The sequence below is a fragment of the Crocuta crocuta genome, unplaced genomic scaffold (assembly GCF_008692635.1).
Source record: "Crocuta crocuta isolate KB4526 unplaced genomic scaffold, BGI_CrCroc_1.0 scaffold62, whole genome shotgun sequence".
Taxonomy (NCBI): Eukaryota; Metazoa; Chordata; class Mammalia; order Carnivora; family Hyaenidae; genus Crocuta; species Crocuta crocuta.
This window is the reverse complement of record NW_027529173.1, coordinates 9,268,918-9,296,026: the sequence shown is the minus strand read 5'-3', so window position 1 is coordinate 9,296,026 and position 27,109 is coordinate 9,268,918. Positions and strand designations below refer to the sequence as shown.

Genomic DNA, 27,109 nt, shown 5'->3' with positions numbered 1-27,109 from the left:
ATTGGCAAGTATTTAAAGTTTTATTTTCTTTGATAGGTTTAGAATGGGGTAGTGATTTAGTTCTTCCTACCATAGAACACGCATTGAGTAATTTTTAATAGATTTACCCTTGTGTCTGAACAGAGCTTCCGCTAATTATTTCTGTCCTTAATTGGGTGTGGGAAAACATTATGTGAAGCGAAAATTGATTTCCCCGGAAAGCAAAGGTTCTAGAATTTCAAATGGACACAGAATGAGTTCATCTGCCTGCGGTGTTTTTAGGAGGTATTATAGTATATATATCACACATACAGTACACCATATTATTTCACACTTTTTAATTATTTTAAGGTTGTTAAAAGGCACAAGTACAAATATCAAGTATCATCTTAATGGAATGGGCAGTATCTGACTTACATTTTCTTCCAGGAAGAGAGGCTCCTCTAAGTTCATGTATACTTATTAATCAGTGTTATCTTAAAAAGCAGTATTATTGCAAGGACTCCAGGCTCATAAAATAGGGGCAGAGCCTGTATTAGGAGATTCAAGGACATTTATCTGTTTATTAGTAAATTATATTTTTTTATATAGTTAATTACCTTTAATGACTTTCAAGTTATCTCTTGCTTTCATGCCTGGTTAGAGACATTTGGAGTAACTCTGTTGTAGAGGTAGTTGGGTTGGATTATCTCTTATTTATAGAAATATTCTACATCCCAAAGGGATACCCTGGTAGGAAACAAGCATTGGAGTACTACATACACTCTTTTACTCACATGATCTCTTTTTATGTTACTAACCTTTAACCAGTTGGTGTTTTGCCAACAATTTCTAAACGGTGATAAGATCTTGCAATTACCTTGGAGACTTTATTTTTGGGGTGTGTCACAGTCAACTAAGAAGCACATCAGAACAAATTTTTCTCTATTACAATATTTTAATAGGTGTAATTGAGTTCACAATTTCATAGCCGCTTTCTGAATTAGCACAAAAAGAAGCCAGTGCATTTTCTTCAAGTTTGTTTTATTATACAAGTATGAAAAAATATAGGTTAGACATCTAAAGCTCTCATCTAACTAGAGCCACCTGGTCAAGACTAAGGTTATGGATATAACCTAAATCCTGTATTTTGATTGTGTTTGAGGGAAGCCAACCTTTTTGATAAATAATCACTATCATTAATATGATATGCCATATACCTTAGAAACATTTGCTATTATAGGATGTGGGACTACAGTAAATATTTCCTTGATATGACAGTTTAAACCACCTTGATTAAAAGCATGAGATTGTAAAATGACCCATTTAATCACTTTGAAGTTAAAATCATTGACATTTTAGAAGATAATTTAAATCAACTATGTTATATTCAATGTGTTTTCATAAAATAATATGGAACATGGCTAGATTTTAGGAACCTGGAATGTACTGAATCTTTGGAGAGGTGCTTTTGAACTCTCCAAATGTTAATGTTGGTGAATTTATTAATCATCATTTCCCCACTATTTTTAAAGCTGTGAGGTAGCTGAGGTAGTTGTGGAAATGACCTAATAAAATCACACCTAGATATATTGCAACAAAGCCATCAGTAACTACAGAAGGCGGATGATAATGAAAAAAAGTCCTTATTCCTAAAGCTTGGGATCTGGAGCTCTTTCAGAAATATGTGTCAGAGTCAGCCACTAGGGGAGAGTTGGATTTCACAGGAGGAGGAATTTCTGTGGTGAGTTACTAATTGTGCTGTTGGGCATGTTCTGTTTCCTTGTTAACTTGTTTGGTCAGTTATGCAGCTTTGCCCCACTCACCTTGCTATTTATAACCTCTCGCCCCCTCATTGTTCCCTCCTGCTCCTTTGAAACGTCAATCTTCACTTCCTCATTTATCAGTTGGTCTGCAACCCACACTTCCTGACTTTGACTCCCACCATTTCTCTGAATCTGTTCATCTTATGGGTAATAATGCCTTCTGCTGAATCTAGTGGACATTTTGCACATTACACACTCCATTCCTGTGCTGCAGTTGACACTGTTGATCAACCCCTTCTGCTTCAGCGTCACTCCTCCCCTGACTCCCTTCTTCTCTTCCCTTTTAAGCCATTTTTTTCTCATCCTTCTTTTCCTGGTGTGCTCACCCCTTCAAGTCTTTTTTATTTTTTTAAGGATTCTACTTTTGATCATTGTCTCTTTATTCATTCTTACTAAACAAACATATCCTCACCCAAAGCTTCAACTACTCACCCATTGGTAAATCTCAATTTTATGATCTCCCTTGGACCTCTTGACTAATCTCTATGTCAGTATTTCACACTACCTCCCAGATATTTCTTGTGTGTATCACAAGAACCTCAAACTGGACAAGTCTAAAAATGAAACCCACAAATTTACCCTCTGATTCCAAAATGATTTCATATCTTATTGTTCTTATCATGTTGAATGGAGCTACCAGTCATTCAGACCTCCAACCCCAAATCCAGAAGTCATCCAGATGACTTCTCCCAGGGGCTGCACATTCAGTCAACCACTAGGTCTACTCTCTTCTACCTCCTAAGTGTCTCCTGAATCCTTCCCATGCTCTTCATCATCATGGTACTGTCTCATTGCCCTGAGCATGAGATTTCCCCTCAAGTCACCATGCTTTTTCTTTTACACATACTGTTTCATTTGCCTAGAATCCACTTTTCCTCTGCAACACTTTTCTTTGGTCAGCATCCCATTATCATCTCCTCCTTAAATATTTAACTCTGATACTGCTTCTTTATAATGTGTTCCTTGACTTCCCTTCGTCCCCTGTCCCACATCGCACTCCTGTAGAATTAGGCAAGTTTTTATCTCATATTTCTTATTACCTTGCAGAGTTGCCTTGAGAATTTTCCATGCTGCCTGTCCTTATTAGCCTTACTCACTCACTTTGTCCATAGTATAAAGCCCAGAACTTAAAGTCACTCAGCAGATGTTTCAACAAATGTATGTCTGTCCAACATAGAGCGTATAGTCTCATGCAGTCATGTATATAGAGATATAATTCTCTTTTTTCACTGTGGCTCAACTTGACTTTAGAGTTAAGCTTCTATTGCTACAGAAGGGTTAAAAATAAAATAATCTTGCCCTATTAAGGTGAGCTTTGTTTATCATTAAAGCAAATCATACTTAACTCACGTATCCCCTTTTCCATCTGTCAAGTACAAGGGATGCGTGTGTGATATTATGGACTGGGGATGGGAGACCAGGTTAAGAATGGAAATGAGTCTGGTTTGCAGGCTTTAGCCCTCACTCCTCTCTGTCATTTATTGAGTCTCAGTCCTTTCATTCATTCTTGAGCTTTGGGCTTTAGGCTTTGGGCTTTGGCCTCTGTCCAAAGATTTTTGCTGGAAAACATCCATGGCCTTATTTGGTCTTCTGATATGCCCACATATCCACTGCAAGACCCTTTCTGGTTTTTTCAGCCATTCCAGTAGCTCTTCAGGAATTCTGCCTTATTTTTTCCATACCACAGGCAGTTGTGGGGACACTGTACCCACAGTGAGTCAGTAGCCATTGGTCTGATTGCCTGGACACTGCCCACAGGTGTTTCTACTCTAATGCTCAGGATCATGGATGAATAAATGACAAATGTGTTGGAGGAGAATGTACTGAGCTCTTCTCAAAGATTCATTGTATCTGATCAAATTTCCTGTCATCTACGTATCTGTCTTTGGACCTGACAGATCATTCTGACACTATTTCACAGTGCTGCCTACTCTGTGGTTCCTGCAGTACACTCTAGCCCCTCAGGCCAAGACTCTGGTTCTTGCTGTACAAAACCAAATTTCTATAAATTGCTGCATCCTCACTCCTTCCTTTAGAGAACTTTTACAAAATCAAGGCTCTTTTAAATTAAACCTATGTTGGTTTTCAGACTTTTGTGTCTGCTATGACTTAAAAATGTTTATTTTAGAACAAAAAAAAACTAGACAAAATCTTTGTTCTGGATAAATTTGTCCTTACCCAAAAGTAATGCATTCCACTAGACTGATAAGGGAAAACCCTTGAGGCAGCAAGAGAAGATAATGGGAAAGATAAACCTAATGTTAAGTCTCTAAAAATTTACCCCGCAACAAAAGAGGGATGAATGATAGTTATTGTACACTTAGTGTGTGCTGGATACCTAAGTAAAGTAAAGGTGAAAACCAGCTAACCTTTGACCTTCAGGTGCTCTCAAATGGTGAGAGGCACAGACACATACACAGCTTGGAGTATGACAAGGTAGAAGGTGAGAAGTGCTGGAATGCAGACAGACACGTTACAAGGGCACTGAGAGAGACAACTCCAAGGTATTGGGATTTATGTTTTAATTCCCACAGTTTCACATTAGGATCACTAGAGATTTTTTTCATTGTTTCAAATGTTTCTATATTTTTGAGAGAGACAGAGACTGTGAGAAGGCGAGATGCAGAGACATAGGGAGACACAGAATCCTTAGCAGGCTCCAGGCTGTGAGCTGTCAGCACAGAGCCTGACAGCTAGGCTTGAACTCACTAGCCGTGAGATCATGACCTGAGCCAAAGCTGGACGCTTAACTGACTGAGCCACCCAGTTGCTCCATCACTAGGAATACGTTTTTAAAGTACTGATGACTGTGTGATCTGACCCCTGAAATTTTTGATTTTAAAGTTTTGGGATGGAATTGGGTATAAGTAGTTTTTGGGCCTCAATCCGGGTCATTTTATTGTACAGTTCATGTTGAGAAACATTTCAATATGGAAAATGTCTGAAGGTGCTGGAAAATTCAGGGTTATGTATCTGAAAAACCAGTAAATCAGTTAAAAATAGTTAAAATAGTTAAGTCACCAACTTACATGGCTGGCAGAAATTTTGATGAAAAGGGACTATAAAACTTCTTTGATTTGCCAAGTACCCTGAAGAGTATAGAGAACATAATTTCACCACCTCCCACTATCACTGTGAAAGCAGTGCTCCCAAAGCTGTCACCTGGTGACCTCACTAACAGCAGCCAAGCAAGAAGGGCCCAAGTCATGTCCCCCTCTCCTGGTCTTGCAGCAACATCCAAAGGGCATTGTTCACCAGTCCTATAGGCTTTCACCTTTTAGGTATTCCTCAGTTGTTCTCTGTCACCATTTCTGTGCCCTAGTTCATATGCAATCCCTTCCTTTCTGGTCACCAAGCCTTTAGTGGCCATGCATACACACTCCATTCATCTTCCATTCTTCAATCAGAGCTGTTTTTAAAAATACACATATGTGTCAGTGAATCCTATTGGGTTGGCTTGGCTTTGAACAACAACAAAATAGGATGTAAGTAAACACTTGTTCGTCCAAAAGCTAAAAAAAAATTAGAAAGTCATGGTTTAAAGTTTTGGAATAAAAAGAGGAGGTATTCCGCAAGCCATTAGCATGTTGAAGTTATTCTTAGAGAGCCTCTAGCAGAAAGGGATATCTGAATGAACTTTTATATTTGGTTAACTAGATCTAATGGAAAACTACACACAGTAAAAATAAAGCCAGTAGAGGCAAGGGAAAGGAAGAGGTCTGGCCCCTCTTCTCCTTTTATAAAAATCATAGATATATTTAGAATAAAAAGCTTAGAAAAAGACAAAAGAATAACAAGTCTGTGCTGAATTCTTTGCCTGTTATGAGTCAATATCACATGGGCTATTGTGGGTGCTCCTTAAACTCAGCTTCTGAAATCTTGTTTCCCTTCAAGGGCATCATTAAGCATTGTTTTTTTTCTGCTCTTATTTCCTGTTCTCAAATGAGGTTTGACTGAACTTTGATGTTATGTTAGCTCTGACCACGGCGTTTAAAGGAAATTTTGGAAACTTCTAGTTTGTCCTCAGTGTGGTTGTTTCCATAAATTTCACTCACTTGCTTTTATTTCTTCTTATTGGTGGTCCAGACGAATTGCCTGTAACAGATTTATCTTTACTCTCTTATGTACTTTTCCAGTTATCCAGAGTAATGTTATTTTCCTTTAATAGTTTGTATATTAAGAGTTAATTATAATTTTACAAATTTCAGCTATAAAGTGTTCATGAGTAATATGTACCTCAGCAAATATTGGCCAGAATTTAAGCGCTTTTCATTCTGAAGCAAATGGATGCTTGCTTCCATATTGACAAGGGGTTGGCTTTATGTCCCTTCACCCAAAGAAGTGTAACATTTAGTGTTGAATTGTCAAATTCCTTAGGATCCTAGAGGGTAAATAGTTGCCTCTGAAACCGTGCTTGCTTTGTAATTTTCAATGTTTAGTCTACTTAAATCAGATTTACAACGGGCTTTTTATATAAATCCCATTAAAATATTATAAATAGAACAATTTAAATTACAGTGAAAACTTTTTATTGTAGTAATACATATCAACCTATTACATCAGTTCAGGGATTTTTTTTTAGCTCTGTGTAGCATTCTTGGGTTTTTATTTTAGCTTACTGTTTCCAAAAATCAGCGTGAGTAAAATTATAGGAGAATCTTTCAAGCACAAGGCCAGTTGAGTACAGAGTTTCCTTGTGCACAGAGTGGTGAAGTGGTCTTAACCAATACTTCTGAATAAAGTAAGTGTTGTCAGCACAACTTATTAATAGTACTGCACACATTTATTTCAGCACAGTAGAGCTTTGTTAAAATGAGACGTCCTAAACACATCATCCACCCATAATGGCATTTAAATTGCTCAAATTTAACAGATTGCTAAAATTCTGTTTAAAATTTAAATAGATTTTCGTTTAAAATGTAAAGGATGTTTTAACACGTTGCTGCCATGATCATATGAAATCTATTTTGCTGAAAAACTTAAGCCACTTTGAAAGAAAAGGATTTTTTAATTAATTTAACTCTTTAAACAATTCTGGCTTTTGGCAATTTATAAGCATAGTGTACATTTTATTGTATTTCATGTCTCAATTAACCATGGAAAATTAAGTCTAGTAAATAAGATAATCTCACTTTTATAGAAATAGCACAAAATAAATAATAAAAGAATAAGCATAACACAAAGCATTTATTTTCATGCCCAATAAGAAATTTTCTTTTTGTGATTTGGTCATCTTGAGTTCTTTAGTGATTGGGTTATCTTGAGTGAAAAGGAAAATTCTACTTTTAAATGTTTTGTTATTTTTACGAGCATTTCCTAAATAAGATTTCACTATTAAAATTTTTTTATTGAAGTATGGTTGACATACAATATTATATTAGTTTTAGGTGTACAACATAGTAATTTGACAGTTCCATACATTACATAGCATTCACCACAATAAGTGTGGTTACCATCTGTCACCATATAATACGATTACAGTGTTATTGATTATACTTTTTATGCTGCACTTTTCTTCCCTGTGACTTATTTATCTTACAACTGGAAGTTTGTATCTCTTAATCCCCATAACCTATTTCATCCACCCTTCTCCCCTCTGGCAACCACTAGTTTGTCCTCTGTAGTTATGATTCTGTTTCTGGGTTTTTGTTTGTCTATTTTATTTTCTAGATTCCACATTTAAGTGAAATACTGATATTTGTCTTTCTCTGACTTATTTTACTTACCATATTACCCTTTAGGCCTATCTATGTTGTCACAAATGGTATAATCCTATTATTTTTCATGCCTGAGTAATATTGGGTGTGTGTGTGTGTGTGTGTGTGTGTGTGTGTGTGTGTCTTCTTTATCCATTCATTTATCAGTGAATTCTTAGGCTGCTTACACAGCTTGGCTATGATAAATAATGTTGTAGTGAACATGGAGTGCATATATTTTTTCAAGCTAGTGTTTTCATTTTCTTTGGGTAAATACCCAACAGTGGAATTCATGGATTATAGGGTAGTTCTCTTTTTAATTTTTTGAGAACGTCCATATTGTTTTCCACAGTGGTTGCACCAATTTACATTCCTATCAACAGTGCATAAGGGTTCCCTTTTCTCCACATCCTCGCCAACACTTGTTATTTCTTGTCTTTTTGATTCTAGCCATTCTGACAGGGGTAAGGGGATATCTCATTGTAGTTTTGATGTGCCTTTCTCTGTTGATGAGTGATGTTGAGTATGTTTTCCTGTGTCTGTTGGACATCTGTCTGTATGTCTTTGAAAACATGTCTATTCAGGTGCTTTGCCCATTTTTAAAAAATCAGATTATTTGTTTTTTGTTTTGTTTTGCTGGTGTTGAGTTGTATGAGTTCTTTATATATTTTGGATATTAACCCCTTATTGGATATATCATTTGCAAATATTTTCTCCTATTCAGTAGTTTGCCTTTTCATTATGTTGATAGTTTCCTTCACTGTACAGAAGCTTTTTACCTTGATGTCAACTCAATTATTTGTTTTCATTTTTGTTTCCCTTTCCTGAGGAGACACATCCAGAAAAAGGTTGCTAGGGCCAATGTCCAAGAGATTACTGCCTATGATTTCCTTAAGGAATTTCATGGTTTCAGATCTTACATTTAGGTCTTTAATCTGTTTTGAGTTTATTTTTGTGTGTGGTGAAAGAAAGTGGTCTAGTTTCACTCAATTTCATGTAGTTGTCCAGTTTTCCCAACACCATATGTTGAAGAGACTGTCTTTTCTCCATTATATATGCTTGCCTCCTTTGCCATAGATTAATTGACTGTATAGGCATGGGTGTATTTCTGAATTCTCTGTTCTAAGTGTCTGTTTTTGAACTTGCACCATATTGTTTTGATTACTGTAGCTTTGTAGTAGATCTTGACATCATGGATTGTGGTATATTAAGCTTTATTCTTTTTGCTATTTTAAAAGTGGAAACTGAGGTCTATCAGTAATGGTGAAGAATGTTCTCTATATCTAAATTTATCTGTGAACTGATACTACACATAGAAACTCCCAGCCCAAGGTAATATCATAGAAAATATTTTGGTTTCATGGAATATTGTAAAATTCTACATTAAATAATAATTAAATTATTATCTATAATTCATTTCTAAACACATTTTACCAAGCTTCCATAATGCTTTACAGAAGCTAATAAAATCTAGCGTGATTTTATATTACCTCTTTGAAGGTAGGGAGAACATAAACACCTGTTGGACAATTATATAAATGTAGAGCAAGTCAGTAGGGAAAGTTCCTAAGTCTGAGAAATCCACAGATCTGATCTTCTGATCTACATCCTATATTTCTCTGTAATGTAAATATTGGAAGTTTGTTTTCTCAGACGTACTGAGAAAAGAATCACTTGCAAAGCCTCATGGAATAGCATAGAACAAAAATCTGAGTCAAGAGGCTAGGTGCACGTAGCAGAGAAGCCTGCTTGGCTACACTGGGTAATTAGATGTTGCAGATTCTTTGTAAATGCCTGCTAGGTGCACTGTGCTAAGGCACCCAGCAGCACTGAGCTGAATGCTACAACCATCTGAGGTGTGTTCAGAAAATAGGGCAGACCAGAACACACCTGAGAGGTTATTGCTCAGGTATCTGTATTTTTAAAAATCACCGTTCCTTCCCCACCATCTGATTTTAATGCTCAGTGATAGACACTGACTAATTGTTGGGGACCATTTGTTTTCACTCTGTTAACTGATGACCTGGGCATGGTATTTAAATTGACTCCAAATGTGAGTCTCAAATTCTGATATCTAGCTGTAGAAAAGAAATTAGAGAAGAAACAATAGCAGTGTACCAGTCCTTTAAAAACAATGAAGAAATGCTCCTTGACTACGTTGACTAGTTCAGATTTTAGAGTGAAAGGAATTGTAAGGCATAGTCTTCTGTATTTTATTTCTTATAAAGGCTTGAATTCCTAAAACGTGTATTTTATTCTTGAAGAGGAATATGGAACAGGTGAATCAGGAACATTGTTGGGTGAGGAATTAGAGAATTTGTCCCAAGCCTTTGTGATTCAAAGTTGGGTCCCCAGGGCCTGGAAGAGAGCCTGCCTATTTTAGCCAATCAGTAAACTAATTTTGAATAAAGAAATGACTCTGGACTGAAAATGTCTCAATCACCAGAGAAAAGAGCTAATCTCTCTGAATGCCTGGGCGCTCTTTGATTTTGTTGTTGTTAATCGATGTGCTCTTTTAAAAACTGTAAACACAGGGTCATATGGCTGGTGTGTTGCCACTGGGGTCTGCCTCCACACTGTGCCAGCCAGCTCTCCAAGACTGCCTTCAGGAACCCAATGTGGAACCCTTTTGAAAACCAAGTGTAGTGCAAATATATTAGCATTAGTTGTTTACATATCAATTTCTTCTTGCTAGCTTTCTCATTCTTCTCTCTTTCCCCAGCATCTAGCTTATAATAGGCACCTAATAAATGTGAGTGACTTTAAAAAAGAAAAAAAAAACTCTTTTAGCTTAGATACAGTAAAACTTGAAGGCTTTCTTTTTGTGTATACATGCCTCTCTCCATCTGGTAAAACTGTGTATCTTTAAAAGTCATTTTCTGAAAACACAGAAACAGAGCTTATGTTTATGTTTCCACTTAAATAGAACTATATTATTCTATGCCTTCATCTTATTCTGGATGGTATAACTTGAATAATTTTCTGTGTCAGTATTTAAACATTTTCCTCAGTTTTTAGCCATTGAGAAATAGTCTGCAATATCTGCAGAGCACCTACACAGCCATCTCCTATTGATGGACATTTGTGGCTTTTTTGTTTTGTTTTGTTTGTTTCTTTGTATTTGGAAACCATGTTTGAATATTTCTGTGATATAACTAGAAATGGAATTTCCTGATCCTAAAGGCACATATAATTTTTTGATAAAATGCCAAACTTCCCTCAGAAAAAGATTGTGTCAGTTTATACAACCCAAATAGAGTGTGATCATGCCCATTCTCATACCCCCACCAAACCTAGGTACCATTACATTTTTCTTTCTTTCATTAAACCAGATTTAATGTAGAAAATGGTATTTTATTGTTATTTTACATTTGTGTCTATACCTTCTAAACACTGTACCTGAGTCTAAAACATACAATGTTTTAATCTAAATTGCAGTTAATATAATCTATTTACTTTACAATGCATCAAAACTGTCATTCTGTTTTTATTTTTATAAATTTCTGTGTTAAAATTAACTTTGATATTTAGTATCTGTTTTTTCAATGGATCACAATTATATAGAACTATTATCCTGTTTAATAGCATATAATATCCTATTATCCTGAACATTGACTGTCTTTCCAGTGCCTCACTAATATAATTACATAGCAGTGAACACCCTTGTACACATAGTCTTCCCTAATCTTTATGAATAATTTATTCAAGTGAATTCCAGATAGTGTTATGACTGGGTCAAAGGTTTTAATTCTTTTTATGGCTCTTGATAAGATTCATTAGGTTGCTTTATAGAAGTGTTAGATCAATTTTTATAAATCAAGAGCACATTATTATAACGGATTCTTGACTACCTTTCTGAACTATGGTAAATTTATTATTTTAAATTTGAGTAATATATACAACTTTACTTTTATAAATTAAAATTAGTGGGTATATACAAAGACTGGTGAGTGTATACTTATATTTTCTATGTTTAAAAAATGGCTGTTATAATGCTAACCAAAAGCAACAGGATATAGAATGAGGTATAAAATCATATATACTTCTGTGATAGAAAATTTTAATTTTATTTTTTGTATCTTTTGTATATCTTTTATATCTTTTAATACAATGAGTATTACAACAGGGCTAAATGTCCTCCACCTATTTCTGTGGTCAAAAGATCTGTCTCTTTCTTTTAGGAAATTTATCAGTGGTGTGGTTCCTCGTGCAACAAATATGAGCGTCTGAAGGCAAGCCAGGTTGCCATTGGCATTCGGGACAATGAAAGGAAAGGAAGATCACAGCTAATTGTGGTGGAAGATGGAAGTGAACCATCAGTGCTCCAAAAGGTTTTGTAACTTGTTTTTAAAGTTTTACCACTCTAAGTTGTATGTGTGGTGTGTGTGTGTGTGCGCGCGCGCGCATGCGCGTTTTTGTGTGTTAATTTTAGCAAATTCTGTAATACTGGGTCTAGGCTAAGGTTAGGTAAGAGGAAACATCAAGATTATCTAAGTGATGGTACAGAGAAAATAGAAAGTCATGACTGTTTTATTTCACCCTTGGTTTGACCACCAGAGGATGTGCTGACTTAATCTTCTGTCATACAGGACAGATGGGTAGCTCTTTTGAGACTGACTGTAGGAATATATTTTGGAAGTAAAATAATAGTTTCTTCATGTGGGCCTCTGAATATATATATTTTTTAATATAGGCATATTTTCAATTTTAAAGTTAATTATTATACTAAAAGAATGAAACAAAATCTTATTCCAAGAGATTAAATATACCAATATTTTAAATACTTCAGTTATTTTAAACTGAGAATTAAAGGCAAGACACTTATGATTTTAGTATAGTTGTTCAATTAATTTGAAAATTATCTCCATAGCTCTTTATACCTATGTTATTTACTTAACAGTTATAGCAGTCTTAGACATATAGTTGTGAACAGTTTTTCACCTTTAAGAAAACTGCAGTGAGTGCCAAAGTGTATATATTTTATATTTTCCCTTACGGTTATTGGTCAAATGTATAGTAATATTCAGGTGTCTTAATACATATTGGTACCTTGTTTCTCATGTGTTCAATCCACATTATTTATTGAATCCCCTGTGGTAAGTCATGCACTAAAATGTTTGTACAAATGTTTGCTTCTTCTTGACTTTACAGAACCCCATCAAAATTTACTGTTATGATATTGTCTTGAATCCTCCTGCATTTAAAGGTGGTATCTCTTTGAGTTTTAATTTTTCTGATTTCCTGGGATATTATACATTTTCCTCAATGATTTTAGCTATTTACACTAAATTTTTCTAATGACTGTCTCATACACATTTTTTAAAATGTTTTATTTTATTTCTTAGAGAGAGAGGCAGCGTGAACAGGGGAGGGCCAGAGAGAGAGGGAGATAAAGAATCTGAGGCAGGCTCCGGGCTCTGAGCTAGCTGTCAGCACAGAGCCAGACATGGGGCTCGAACCCACGAACCATGAGATCATAACCTGAGCTGAAGTTGGACGCTTAACTGACTGAGCCACCCAGGCACCTCCATACACATGTTTTTAATAATTTTGATTTACAGTGTTTTTATACATGAGAGTTATTTGATGTAGTAATAGTCTCCATAATCCACCGATCAAAAATTATACGTGAGATACTTTTATCATTGCAATGTCTTTTTTAATGTTTATTTATTTTTGAGAGAGAGAGAGAGAGAGAGAGCAGGCGAGAGCGAGTATGAGCAGGGGAGGGGCAGAGGGAGAAGGAGACACAGAGTCGAAAGCAGGCTCCAGGCTCTGAGCTGTCATCACAGAGGCCAGTGTGGGGCTAGAACTCACCAACTACTAGATCATGACCTGAACTGAAGTTGGATGCTTAACCTACTGTGCCATCCAGGTGCCCCTATTATCGTAATATCTTCAAACTTTATTATTTTAATAACCACCAAACACAGATATTCATGTTAGGGATTTTTGAGAAGTGACTTTTATTGAGTGGGGAAAATGTTCAAGGTTAAGCTAAGAGAAAAGGCATGATATAAGATTTTATATATAATAATATCTTAATATATAAGTTTATATGTAGGTATATAGCTATATATTCGTATATACATATATATCTGGAAAGAAATATGCTGAAATATTGCCAGTATTGCCAATATTGCCTTTGGCTCTTGGGATTTGACTGCTTGTTAATTTTTTTCTGTTTTTGTCGTTGAATTTTCAAAATTTATTATAATAGATGTGTGTTTTCATTTTATAATCAGGAAAAAAAGGATATTAAAAAAAACAAAGTAGAATTAGGGATTAACTGGCTTTTGAATAGTCATAATAACATGGCTAATAAATTAGACTTTGAAAACTCTTCAAAACACAACTTCTTTAACTTTTAATATTCTTTAGAGGCCCCTGTTCTGACATGTAATCACCGTTTAAGTCTTTCAAGTTTCATATTTGGAAGCAAAAATTTATAAGTTGGATGTATTTCTACTTGATTGTAACCTCTTGTTTCAGTAATTATGCTTTAGTAGGTGTGACCCAGCTGTAAGATGCGCCCTGGTGGAGCAGTGGAGGAGGTGCTGTGTTAACTTTCAGATGAGCTTTTCTCCTGTCATCTTGGGTCCCAAGCAAGTCCTTTAACCTCTGTTGTTTCTGGTTCCTCATTTGTGAAGTAAAGGGTTGGACAGGGTGGCTTCTGGTCCCCTTGGGATCATTCCACCTTGTCTCTTAGGCAGTTTCTGTGTTTAATTACCAAATCTTTTCTACTCTGTTGCAAGAAGCGAAGCCACTGAGGTTGAGGGCCTGAACTGTGCATCTGTACATTTAATACACTTGCTTATTGGATTTGTTTCAGACTTTTGGGAGAAAAAAAAAGCTTAAGTATTATACTGTTAAATTTTATTCTATTTATTTATTTTTGATGTTTTATTTATTTCTGAGAGAGAGAGAGAGAGAGAGACAACGTGAGCAGGGGAGGGTCAGAGAGAGAGATAAAGAATCTGAGGAAGGCTCCAGGCTCTCAGCTAGCTGTCAGTATAGAGCCTGATGTGGGGCTCGAACCCATGAGCCATGAGATCATAACCTGAGCTGAAGTCGGACGCTTAACTGACTGAGCCACCCAGGCGCCCCTACACTGTTAAATTTTAAAAGGAAGTGCAAACCTGAAGAAAAAAATTGTAAAAATATAACTTTGATTCTAAAATATTAATGTTAGAGAAAAGGGACATAATTCATAATATAAAATGTGATGTCTTATTCTTATAGATTTTCATTTTTTGGTTTTTAAAATATCCTAGAAAACACCTACTTTGCTTTCTATTCAGTTCATTCAGTATATACTGCATTATATTTCACAGGTCTCATTTACAAATGAATTTTCCTTCTAAAAGCATTTGTTGGACTTCTGGTTTTTACAAATGTTGTTTTGTAGCCTGATCACAAGGATGAACAGTTGTTTGATAAATTAATCATGCACCTATAATAAACTAGTTTGACTTTCTAGGCTTTCTTTTTTTTTAACGTTTATTTATTTTTGAGAGAGAGAGAGAGAGAAGAAAGGGCAGAAAGAGAGAGGAACACAGAATCTGAAGGAGGACCCAGGCTCTGAGCTGTCAGCACAGAGCCTGATGTGGGGCTCAAACCCACAAACTGCAAGATCATGACCTGCGCTGAAGTAGGACGCTCCACCAACTGAGCCACACAGGTGCCTCTCTAGGCTTTCTTATAATTGTACTCACAGTGATAAAATTCAAAGAGGTCATGAACTTGGTTAGGAGAAAATTACCTTATTTCCACTAACCTCTTCATAAAAACCTTCTCCAGTTGTAAATATAGTTGACTAAACAGTAGCATAAGCAGCATTGTGACTTTTCAGATTACGCTATTGCAGATAATTTTTTTGGGGGGGTTTCAATTTCTTTTATTTTTATTTATTTATTTTTTTACAAATAGTTTATTGTCAAATTGGTTTCCATATAACACCCAGTGCTCATCCCCACAAGTGCCCTCCTCCATGCCCATCTCCCCCCCACATCCATCAGTCCTCAGTTTGTTTCTCAGCATTCAAGAGTCTCTCATGGTTTGCCTCTCTCCCTTTCCCCCACCATTCCCCCCTTCTTCTCCCCCATGGTCCTCCATTAAGTTCCTCCTAATCCTCCTATACGTGCAAACATATGATATTTGTCCTTCTCTGCCTGACTTATTTCTCTAAGCATAACACCCTCAAGGTCCATCCATGTTGCTACACATGGCCAGATTTCATTGTTTCTCATTGCCATGTAGTATTCCATGGTATAGATAAACCACATCTTCTTGATCCATTCGTCATCCAGATGGCCAGCAGATAATTTTAAAATATCATTGCTGTTCATCACTTCTTGGTAATTATGATAGTTATTAGACCTGCTGTTCAGTATTGTTATTTAATGAGTAAATAACATATATTACTCACGTATTACTTTATCACATTCAGAAAATACATTTTGATAGTTGTACCCCAATATAACAGATTTCCATTGTAATACTTTGCATTTTATTTTACGTAATTAAAAAGCATTTTTTTTAGAAGGGGGTTGATAGGCTTCAGAAGTTACACACACACACACACACACACACACACACACACACAAAAGGTTTCCTTGTTGAAGACAATGGAATTTCATTTCTTTTTCTGAAACTCTAATGAAACTATATTGCTAGAAAAGGATTCTAAAAACCTAAAAATCTTTTAAAATGGTCCTTTTAAGTGATTCCTTTTTAATGATATTCTTTTAAGTTTATTTATCTTCAGAAACTTTGAAGGTCTCTATATGAAGTTTAGTAATGGTTTAAAATCCAGGACTTATAAACCAGTTAAATGATTCTCTTATCATTATTCCATACTGGGTGCTGAGTATTTGAAATATGCATAACACATCAAAGTGCTCAACACAATAAATAGTGAGAAATACTTTTACTGAGAGTTTTTTGAATAATTCAATTTACTTTTAGATATTTAGCTATCTGTTAATACTATTATATTCATGTAATTTTAATATGATTTAACTTTATGATCATAAATTTACCATTCCAACTGAAATACTTGGGATAGTAATTAAGGGGTCCCTTATTAGACAAAACTAGGAGACAACATGTATTAACAAGACTGTCTGGGAAAATAGGGTACATGTTCAGCCTCTTTCCTGTCTCTTTAGCACTTTTAAAAACTCATCTACCTAAATATGAAAATTATTCTGTCCATGGAACTAAACTAAAACCTGTAGGTAAAATCACATTTTACCCTGTACATGTTTTTTCATCACTGTAAATGTATTTACCAGGAAAAACTACACATAAATTATGTAAAGCTTTTTTCTTTCTCTTTCTTCTTTCCCTGAAAAGAAACAATCAATGAATGTGAAGGAGAATTAAATATGCCACTGGCCCTAAGGTTCCATACTTTCTTCACTGGTCCTATTCATCCTCTAAACATTAGGAGGAAAGCTATAAGAGTGCCCTGAGGAAAAATTGCTAAGGTTGCTAATTCATCTGTTTTATAGACTCATTTTCTAAAAAGCAGCATCTGGTAGATATCAAAAAGAGAATGTAGAATGGGCAAAAGTTTTTTGAAATGACAACAGAAATCAACTAATTTTTCTAACCTTGAAAGACTTTTTTTCAATATAATTTAATGAGCATATTAAGTCCATAATCATTGTAAATACTAGTGGTGGAATACTGGCAGTAACTATGCTACAAGGAAATTGTAAGCATCTGCTATATTGGTGAACTGTTAGATTTCTTGCTTTTATAAAATTACTAAGGCTCCCTGGGAAGTCTTGCACAATCATTTTTCAGCTTCTGGACAATAAGAAAGAAAATTGGAATATCATGTTGCATCTCAGTTAATAAGTGTTTACAGAGCACTGTGTTTGTTCCCAATGAACCTCAGAAATTACTTATCTTATTGTCTGAGAAGAAAAGCATGCAGTAGATCTAAGATAAAGTCAGAAAGTAGGAGCAGATGGTGAGGGCCCACAGATACCAGAAAGCATGGTTGGATACCACCATTATTGGAAGCCTTCTCATGATAAAACTCATGTATTTTAGGCTATATGATAATAGCATATAGGCTAGATTAACCTCCAAAGGATCTCCCAATAGGAGGTTGTGTTCATCTTATTCTAAGTCGTAGTTGACAACTTGAAAATAAAACAACATTTTCAGTCATTCTCTTAATAAGTTGATTGGATGTGTGTGACATGCCCATCTGGGTATCTTGTAAATAAAATCTAGAGTGAAATAGTGTAAGTATTTCTTCAGTTACTCTTTAGAGATGTCTATTTGGGCAAAGAGTAAAAATTTAGTTCTATTTTTCCCAAGTATTTTTCAAAATAAAGTGTATGTGTTATAATTTGCCAGGCTGAATTCCTTGAGGGAGGACACAACACTGCCTTTATATCTGTGTTGCCTCTGTAGCTCTAACTACTTGATCATTCATATTTGGATAACTAGTACAATGAACTGTGAACTGCATGGTACCAGAAACCCATTACATTTGTTTTTCTGTTTTCTAAAGATAGTAGTATCTCTAAAAAGAGATACTATGTTTTAGGTAATAGTGTTGGTGAAGATATGAAAAAGACGACCTATTGAATGTTTTAAAATCAACTACATTTATAGAAGAGCAGTTGGTATTTTGATAAGTACAATTCATATGTTCTTCTAGTCTTCTATCTGCAGATGGATAGTTAACAACTAACCTTTTGGAAAGTAATAGCTGAGTCTTGGGCTTGTTTATATTGATGGCAATACCTTCCCATGTGGTAGGTGGCGTGTACTTCAGGTGAAAGGATAGCACATTAAGAAATAAGTAACTGGTGTCTTGGGATGCCCGGGTGGCTCAGTTGGGTAAGCTCTGACTTCAGCTCAGGTCATGATCTCATGGCTCGTGGGTTCAAGTCCCACATTCGGTGCTGCACTGTCAGCTCAGAGCCTGGAGCCTGCTTCAGATTCTGTGTCTCTGTCTCTCTCTGCTCCTCCCCCACTCTCACTCTGTCCTCTCTCTCTCAAAAATAAATCAACATTAAAAAAAATTTAAAAAGGGGTGCCTGGATGGCTTAGTCGGTTAAGTGTCCAACTTCGGCTCAGGTCATGATGTCACGGTTTGTGGGTTCGAGCCCCGTGTTGGGCTCTGTACTGACAGCTAGCTCAGAGCCTGGAGCCTGCTTCAGATTCTGTGTCTCCCTCTCTCTCTGACCCCCTCCCTGCTCATGCTGTCTCTCTCTCTCTCAGAAATAAATAAAAAACATTTTTAAAAATTTTTTAATTAAAAAAAAGAAGTAGCTGGAGTCTAAAACTTTTCATTCTATGATAAAAATGCATGTTTTTGGGAGCTGTAGTTGGATACTCTAATCTGTAGAGTCCTTCCTTTCAGGTCAGTTCACCTCCCCACTTAGTGTCCAGCTACCACAAAACCCCACTTCTCTCTCTCTCTAGCACATGGCACTGCTGTCCGTTGACCTTGACCACTTTGCTTGGTTGTGGCCCACCGTCCTGGTGCTACCTCTCAACATCACTAGATTAGAAGTGAATATGCCCCATGAGCTCCAAGGAACTACAGAAGTATAGAAATCACCCAATATATTTGTCTTACTTTTCCCCCAAACTTAACATCAAAAGGCTGTGCACATTATTAATGCTTCCTAAGTTCTTATATAATCTAAATTTATAGAAAAGCAAAACTGGGAGCGATTTTGAACATCTAATAACCTGAGCATTGGAATAGTCATACATTGTACCATGCAAAGTCAAGATTAAGAAAGAAAAAAGTTGGAAATTTTTGGAAATTTGGAAATTTAGAATTCTGTGAAAGTTTCTCTGTGGAGGGGCGCATGGGTTGCTCAGTCGGTTAAGCATCCGACTTCAGCTCAGGTCATGATCTCGTGGTTCATGGGTTCAAGCCCCACATTGGGCTCTGTGCTGACAGCTCAGAGCCTGGAGCCTCTCTTCAGATTCTGTGTCTCCCCCTCTCTCTCTGACTCTCCCCTGCTTGCACCGTCTCTCTCTCTCTGTCTCTCAAAAATAAATAAAACATAAAAAATTTTTTAAAGTTTCTCTGTGGAAATGTTTGTTTCATAGCATAATGTTGTGTTTATTGAATTTCCATGGGATCAAAATTTAGTCTTTAAAATATTGAATATTTAAATCAAGCATGATCATTTTGAAAATGTTGCTATAGAAAGTGGGAGAAGCTATTTTCTGGGGATGATCTTTAATTAGATAAATCAGTCCCCATTTACCTTTAGAAGAGTAGCAAATGATACCAAAAATAGAAATAGGGAGGTAGGGGCACCTGGGTGGCTCAGTCAGTTGAGCATCTGACACTTGATTCCAGCTCAGGTCAACATCTCCTGGTTCATGAGATTGAGTCCCATGTTGGGCTTTGTGCTGGTAGTGTGGAGTCTGCTTGGGATTCTTTCTCTCCCTCTCTCCCTGCCTCTTTCTGTCTGTCTGTCTGTCTGTCCCTCTCTCTCTCAAAAATAAATAAATAAACATTAAAAAAAAGGGGGTTCCTGGGTGGCTCTGTCAGTTAAGCGTCCAACTTCGGCTCAGGCCATGATCTCACAGCTTGTGAGTTCGAACCCCATGTTGGGTTCTGTGCTGACAGCTCAGAGCCTGAAGCCTGCTTTGGATTCCATGTCTCACTCTCTCTGTCCCTCCCCTGCTCGCATTCTCTCTCTCTCTCTCTCTCAAAATTAAGCAAACATTAAAAAAAAAAAAAAAAGGAAAGAAATAGGGAGCTGCTTTGAAAATTCCCCTCATGACCATTTTGGAACAATGAGTATATAGTATTTTTTAAAGGGTCTGAAAATTCAGAGAAAAATAATAATACATAAAAATCACATTGCTTTTTAGCATCTGGGAACAAACATAGATATTTTGGGCTCCTTAAATATAAGACATAAAGTTGTTTTGTGGGAGTGTAATAGCACCCCCATCACTTAGTAAACTATTTTCTGTTCCCCTCTTATTGATTTCATTGTTTTTCACAACTCCGTACTTTGTAAGGGTGGAAATTTGAGTTGCCTTAGATATTAATTTGGTCAATAGACGAAGTAAACACTTTGACACGAAGAGACAAAGGTTTTGTCAGGTAAACACTTCCTGAGTGCTGTCCAAGTAACTTTAGCTTCCTTTTTTTATCCTTCCATTATTTTCTATGGTCTTTTTGTAAATTCTTGGGAAATTGAACAATGTCTTAAATATTTTGTAATTTCCCATTCTTATAGCATGGTGTCTGGCACATAGGAGTTCATCAGTACTCATTGTCTGAAATAACTTTATAATGAGAGCCATGTGGAAAGAGGAGGTCCATTTATGGGCTTAACCATCCAAAGATTTTTAACTTACTATGATCCAAAATATTTGCCACTCTCTCTAGTTTAGTCCTGAGTAGAGAGAAAGAAATATCAAAGGTACCCTCAAATGGGAAGCTTTCCTTTTCTTCTCTCTGTTGCATTATAACTGAATCATTTTTTCCATTTTGCTTATTAGCCATAATACTCAAATACATATTCACATCCCAAAATGGGTGATAGACACTGAGGAGGGAGCTTGCTGGGATGAGCACTGGGTGTTGTATGTAAGTGATGAATCATGGGAATCTACCCCCAAAACCAAGTGCCACACTGTATACACTGTATGTTAGCTAACTTGACAATAAATTATATGTACGTATATATAAAAGAATTATAGTAACAAATAGCATATACCACAGCGTTATAATACTTTCAAGAACACTATGGTTGCTATAGCTTTTTTTTTTTTTTTCGCTATAGCTATTTTTATTTACCATTTATTGATAGTACACTATGTGCCAGGTACTGCTCAAGGCTACATTCATCATTGCCATTTATTTTAATGAGTCTTTTATTTGGATTCTAGTATTAAGTTCAGGTCTCATTTAATTCAGGTACTCAATTCATCCAGTGTGGGGAGGTGAAATATTCTGAACAAAGATAAGAAATACAGCAACAGTGGATACCTGGGTGGCTCAGTCACTAAGAAATAGAGCAATAGTGTAGTTAACCATATGCTGCAATATAATATTTCAAATAGTCTTCCACTTTGTCACACTAAAGGTCAATATGAAGACTTGTGACCTTATTGATCAAGTGTCTGTTTTGTATAATGAACTCAAATTAATAGCACTTGGCAATCACTTTTGAAGGAGGTAATTTCTCCTTTCGTTTGCAGCTGAAGTGGAGGCTAGTGTGATAGAAGCTATAAATAAGATAGTATAATTCTAGGACAGATGGGTTATATGGAAGGTTAGATCGTATCCCGTGCAGTCTATATCTGCATCAATAAACTAATATAAATATTGAACTAGAATGGCAGGTTTCATTTTCTGTATTTATATCATTCCTTGTGTTTGTTATGATATTAGTGATCATATATAATGAAAAAAACTAACATTAAGACTATTTTCTTTCAACAGTTTTAGGTCAGTTTCATCTTATCCCTTGTGCTAAGAATTAACCAAACTCAGATATCAAAGAACCAGATCTCTAAGATTTAGTGAGTCATAATTTCTTGGCATTTATTTTGTAAATTAGTTTTTTAATTATATACTAATGATTATTAACAGTAATATTAATTTTTTAAATGTTTACTTAAAATTTATTTTAAGTCTATTTATTTATTTTGAGAGAGAGAAAGAGCAGGGAGGGGCAAAGAGAGAGGGAGAGAGAATCTCAAGCAAGCCGTGCACTACCAGCACAAAGCCTGACACAGGCTTGAACTCACGAACCTTGAGATCATGACCTGAGTTGAAATCAAGAGTGCGCTGTTTAACTGACTAAGTCACGCAGGTGCCCCAATGTTTATTTTATTTATTTTGAGAGCAAGAGAGAGAGAGAGAGAGAGAATCTCAAGCAGGCTATGTACTGCCAGCACAGAGCCTGATGCAGAAGCTCAAACTCATAAACTGTGAGATCATGACCTGAGCCAAAATCAAGTCAGATGCTTAACTGACTGAGCCACCCAGGTGCCACGGTATTAATTTTACACGTTTCCTCTTCTGTCTTATGCTAAGAAGTAACCAAGCCCAGACATTAAAAGTTGACTCTCCAAGATTCAGCAATTCATAATTACCTAGTATTCATTTTGTAGTTGATATTTGCTTACTATCATGAGTAAATGTGTTCACATATTGGAAAGAACTCCCTAAAACCGGGACCATTTGGATTGTGCTTCTAAATCCTGTTTATTGATAGCCAAGGATCACACTGCGGTGGAGCTGGGATCTATTGGCAGTCCTTGGGCAAATGAAAAACCAGTAATTGCTATTAGAAATACTATTATGTTTGTAAGGGTATCCAGTCCAATTCTATAGTTACATTATTTAGGATATAAATGTATACATATGTATCCGATTATTATATATATTCATAGAAAAGGATTTTAAAGTGACTTTTTCAGGAAAGCATGGTTTGTTCAGGTAAATACAGTATATTTTTCATGGAAACCAAGAGGCAATCCTCAGTTCTGGGTATTCCATAACATTTTACTAATCAGGAGAAAGGTACCAACACACGGTTAAAAAATATTAAAATATCTGAGTAGCTTCACGCAAACAAACAAAAGCCATGCAAATATATTGGGAAATGAAGTTCTATGCCATGCATATCAGAGAAATGAAATGTCAATGCCTGATTTCAATGAATTCTAGCAACTAAAACATAAACCAAAACTGAAAACTGATTTTAATGAAGTCTGACAGAGCGCATGTGGCAAGACAAATACATTAATTAAACACTATTTCAAAGCAAGTAGCAAATGTACTACAATTAAATACCCATTTCTGCAATACTCACTGTCATGGAACCTTATTGCTGCGTGATGGCATAATTTCTCTCATCTTGTTCTGTGGGGTAAGGGCAAGTGGCTCACTGGCAGGCTGAATTTTGTTGTTTGTTCCTTAATCTATCAGGTTGTACTTTTCTTTATATCATACAAATACTACTTACCATTAACACAGAAATTCCATAATCTAAGGAAAAAAAGTTGTGATGGATTTATTTTTGCTGCAGAGGAGGTAACAACAGCCACCATCATGGCAAACATGTAGCGCCTACAATCCTTCTATGGGCTTTACAAGAATGAGCTCATTTAATTCTTACAACAGCCCTAGGAAGTAGATGCATCTCTTATCCACTGTCTTGGTTTGCATTCCTCCAGAAACAAACTCTATACAAGAGCTTAGGGGCAGGTGGTTATTTGGGAGATGATCCTGGAAGCACCAAGGAGGAGTAAAGTGAGGCAATAATTTGTGAATACATGGTTCACTGCTACAAGGAACTGGGGCTTAATCCCAGAGGGACTCTGTGAGAAACTGTGTGGAACACACTTTGGAATCAGCTGAGGCTGAGGAAGGTGTAGGATTTAGATGGTAATTGCCATCCTTCATTAGTTGGGGGTCACTCCTCGGGAGTGTTAACTCCCCAGAACTCCAGCCTGCCTTGCATATGCATACAGTACAGCTCAGTGGCCCGATAATGCCATCAGAGAGCAGAAGGCTTTGACCTTTAAGAAATCATCAACAAATGACATCCAAGGTAGACCACGGTGAGATGGGCAGAGCACCAATGGCATCTCTATACCCTTACTTGACAGATGAAGGAGGTAAGTCATAGGGAGGCTGCCTAACTTGCCCAAGTGAGAATGGGAACAGAGAGCTACAACTCACATGCAGGCTGTCTTCAGTACAGAGCAGTGGTCTTAAACATACAGACAGATGGGAATTCTATCTGCTGCCAAGTTCTTTTATAACTTCCAAAAATTAGGCCAAAAATTTTATTTATTATTTTTGGGAGGGGGGAGGTCAGAGAAAGAGGGAGACAGAGAATCCCAAGCAGGCTCCAAACTGTCAGTGCAGAACCCGACATAGGGCTCGAACCCCTGAACTGTGAGATCATGACCTGAGCTAAAAATCAAGAGGCCATCACTCGACTGACTGAGACACCCAGGTGCCCCTGCCACACACTTTTGACAGTCATACCTATTTTATGTATTCCATGTCATAAGTAATACCTGGTAGCATAATGTTTGTACTCAGTACATTTGTTTCATATTTATTACTGTCAGCATAAAGCCTTTCATCTTTACTATGGAGGGTCACACAGGTTAATTGGGCTAGACATTTTCTTGGAAAGATAATCCTTTTTTTTTTGAAATGTGAGTATAAAAATCATGGAAATATTTTTCAGGTACCTGAGAGTATATGAAAGCCATTTTGAGTTTGCTCTGTTAAATTTCGGAGCTTGGAAATTTTCTGAATTATGGAGCTAGAGAGGAAGTGTCATAGCACTCTTGCCATAAAACATGACATAATCTGATTAAATATAATATGTAAGTCATATTTACTGACCTCTCCCTAAAGGGATAGAAGGAGATAAAATGAACTAAGTTTATGTCAATATGTGCATATGTGTGTATGGTGAAAAGGGACAATGGAAAAAACGCTCCTGGATATTTATTTAGCTCATATTTTCATACTGGGAAGCCCTATGTAGCTCTTGTCTCCTTGTTTGCCTCAAAAGGAGAAAATGGAGAAGAAAGGCAGTTTCTCCTTCTCCCTTCCTCTTCCCATCCAACCAATGGTAGTTTTTCCTCTGGTAATCTCCATAGTTGGTGAAAATAAGCACAAGTTATGAGGGAAGAAGCTCAGAGGCATTATGATAGAGAGCCAGCCGTGAGAGGAGGAGAGTGATCCTCACTGGACTCGTCTACTTTCGAAACATTTCTGAATTTGAGAATCCTTACAAGCTATTTTCATATATTTGGGGTTAAAAACAAATGGAATGTGTGCTGCCACTTCTCCTACCTCTCCGAGAGCGAAATAGCTGGTAGATCATGTTAAACCTTCTCACTAAATTTGGAAGCAAACTCAGAACCTTTCCCTGCAGACTGCCCCTGCAGCCGCTGTCTGTAGTGAGAGTTAGGAAGCACAGGTGAAACCTAGTTAGCATCCCTGCGCTGAAAGTCAGCTCACTGAGGACAAGGACCACAGCTAACTTATTAGCTGTTACAGTTCTGGCCCTTTCCTTTGCTGCTGGTATATCATAGACACTCCACAAATAAACCTTACTGATGAATAAACTGTAACTGATGGATCCTGACTCAAAAAAATAAGGTCATTTGTACGGGGCTAAATGGGGAGATATGACGGAAACACATGGAAGATCATTGAATCAGTTTTATAAGCAAGGACTAATGGCATCATGCATTCTCAATTGTGGAGAAACTTCAAAGAAGAGAAGAGATTACTAAGTTTTATTTTCTTTCTCAGCATTACTAATTATTCATTTGTTGATACACAGGAGACTATTCTTTAGGTTTTGCTTGAAGAGGGATATTTAGATCTACTGGTTGTAATTTTAAATCTAAAATGTAAGACTTTGACACGGGTATGCTGTCAAGACATAGACTACTTAATGACGTCATTAGATCAAGACATAAACAAGTAATAAGTGAATAAGTGTAAGTCCCAGGGAGGTGTCTAGAAGTTCAGTGGTAAAATCATCATGCAAAGAATCAGAGTGGTGATTCGCAGGGTCGTATCAAAGAAAGAGAATGATCCGTTGACAAAGGCTTGTTTGATTCAATGTATATAAAGGTGGATAAAGGATGCAAGATCTAAGTTTTGTGGAATTCTCACTATGTGCCAGGTATAGCGACAGTCACTTCACATACATTATTTCACTTAATCATCATGATGATTATGAGTGGTATTAATTATCAGACCATTGGAAGTGTGGAAAGAAAATCACAGTCACTCAGTGGGTTCTCCGAGCTCAGAGTGCCGGATCCTGCCAAGTGAAGGGATTGTCAAGAAGACAAGGAGGAATGTGCTCATTGTGAAACACACAAATTTGGAATGCCAGAGGCAAACAGTGGAACTGTCTATTCAAGCACTAATCAGGTAGAAATGTCCAAATGGGTTTGAGGTCTTTCCAAAAACAAAACAAAACAAAACAAAACAAAAATCATTTAATGATTCCCAGAAAGGGCAGATGAACTAAAAATTTGTACTTGAGATTTGTTCCAGGCAGCTTCGTGACTGCCAGGCCATGACAATTTGTCCAGGAAAGCGGTTCCCTAGGAAGCTATTTGAATATCAGGAATGCTTGGCAGACCTGTCCTGATGATTGAGATGGATGAACCGTGTTAACAGAGCTAATGCCACTAAACACTAAACAGGCCCAGAAGGCTTTGAAAATATACAACAATGCCAGGCTTCAATCAGAATCTTAGGCTCAGTTTCAGACTTTAGTACTCTTTATCACGACTCCCCAGATGGTTCTAGAATGTAGCCAGTTGAAACAACTGTTCTAATTTAATCAGTTGGCACTCTGGCTTATGTATTTTAATAATTTGTGAGTTAACTTTCCATGGTATAGTGTCTTATAAGTATGTTCCCATAGTATGATAACTTGTGAATGTGCTTTTCACATTATAATTTATGAGTTAACTTTCTTGTGAATTGGACCTTCTAAATCTAATATCTAATCTGGTGATGTTACCGCGTCACTGAGAATCAGACCTGCATCATGGTGAGTTCCCCAAAGCCACAGCTTTCCCTGAGTTCTCCAGAACTACATTGTCAAA

General features: G+C 36.5%; 1 protein-coding gene across 1 annotated transcript in view; it reads left to right on the top strand.

Annotated features, from left to right (window-relative positions):
* Positions 1 to 27,109, top strand: part of SCIN (scinderin) — a 75,929-nt gene that overhangs the window by 12,622 nt on the left and 36,198 nt on the right. The window contains exon 4 of the mRNA XM_077757630.1: positions 11,662 to 11,811. Coding sequence (XP_077613756.1) covers positions 11,662 to 11,811 — 150 coding nt within the window. The remainder of the gene's footprint in view (positions 1 to 11,661; positions 11,812 to 27,109) is intronic.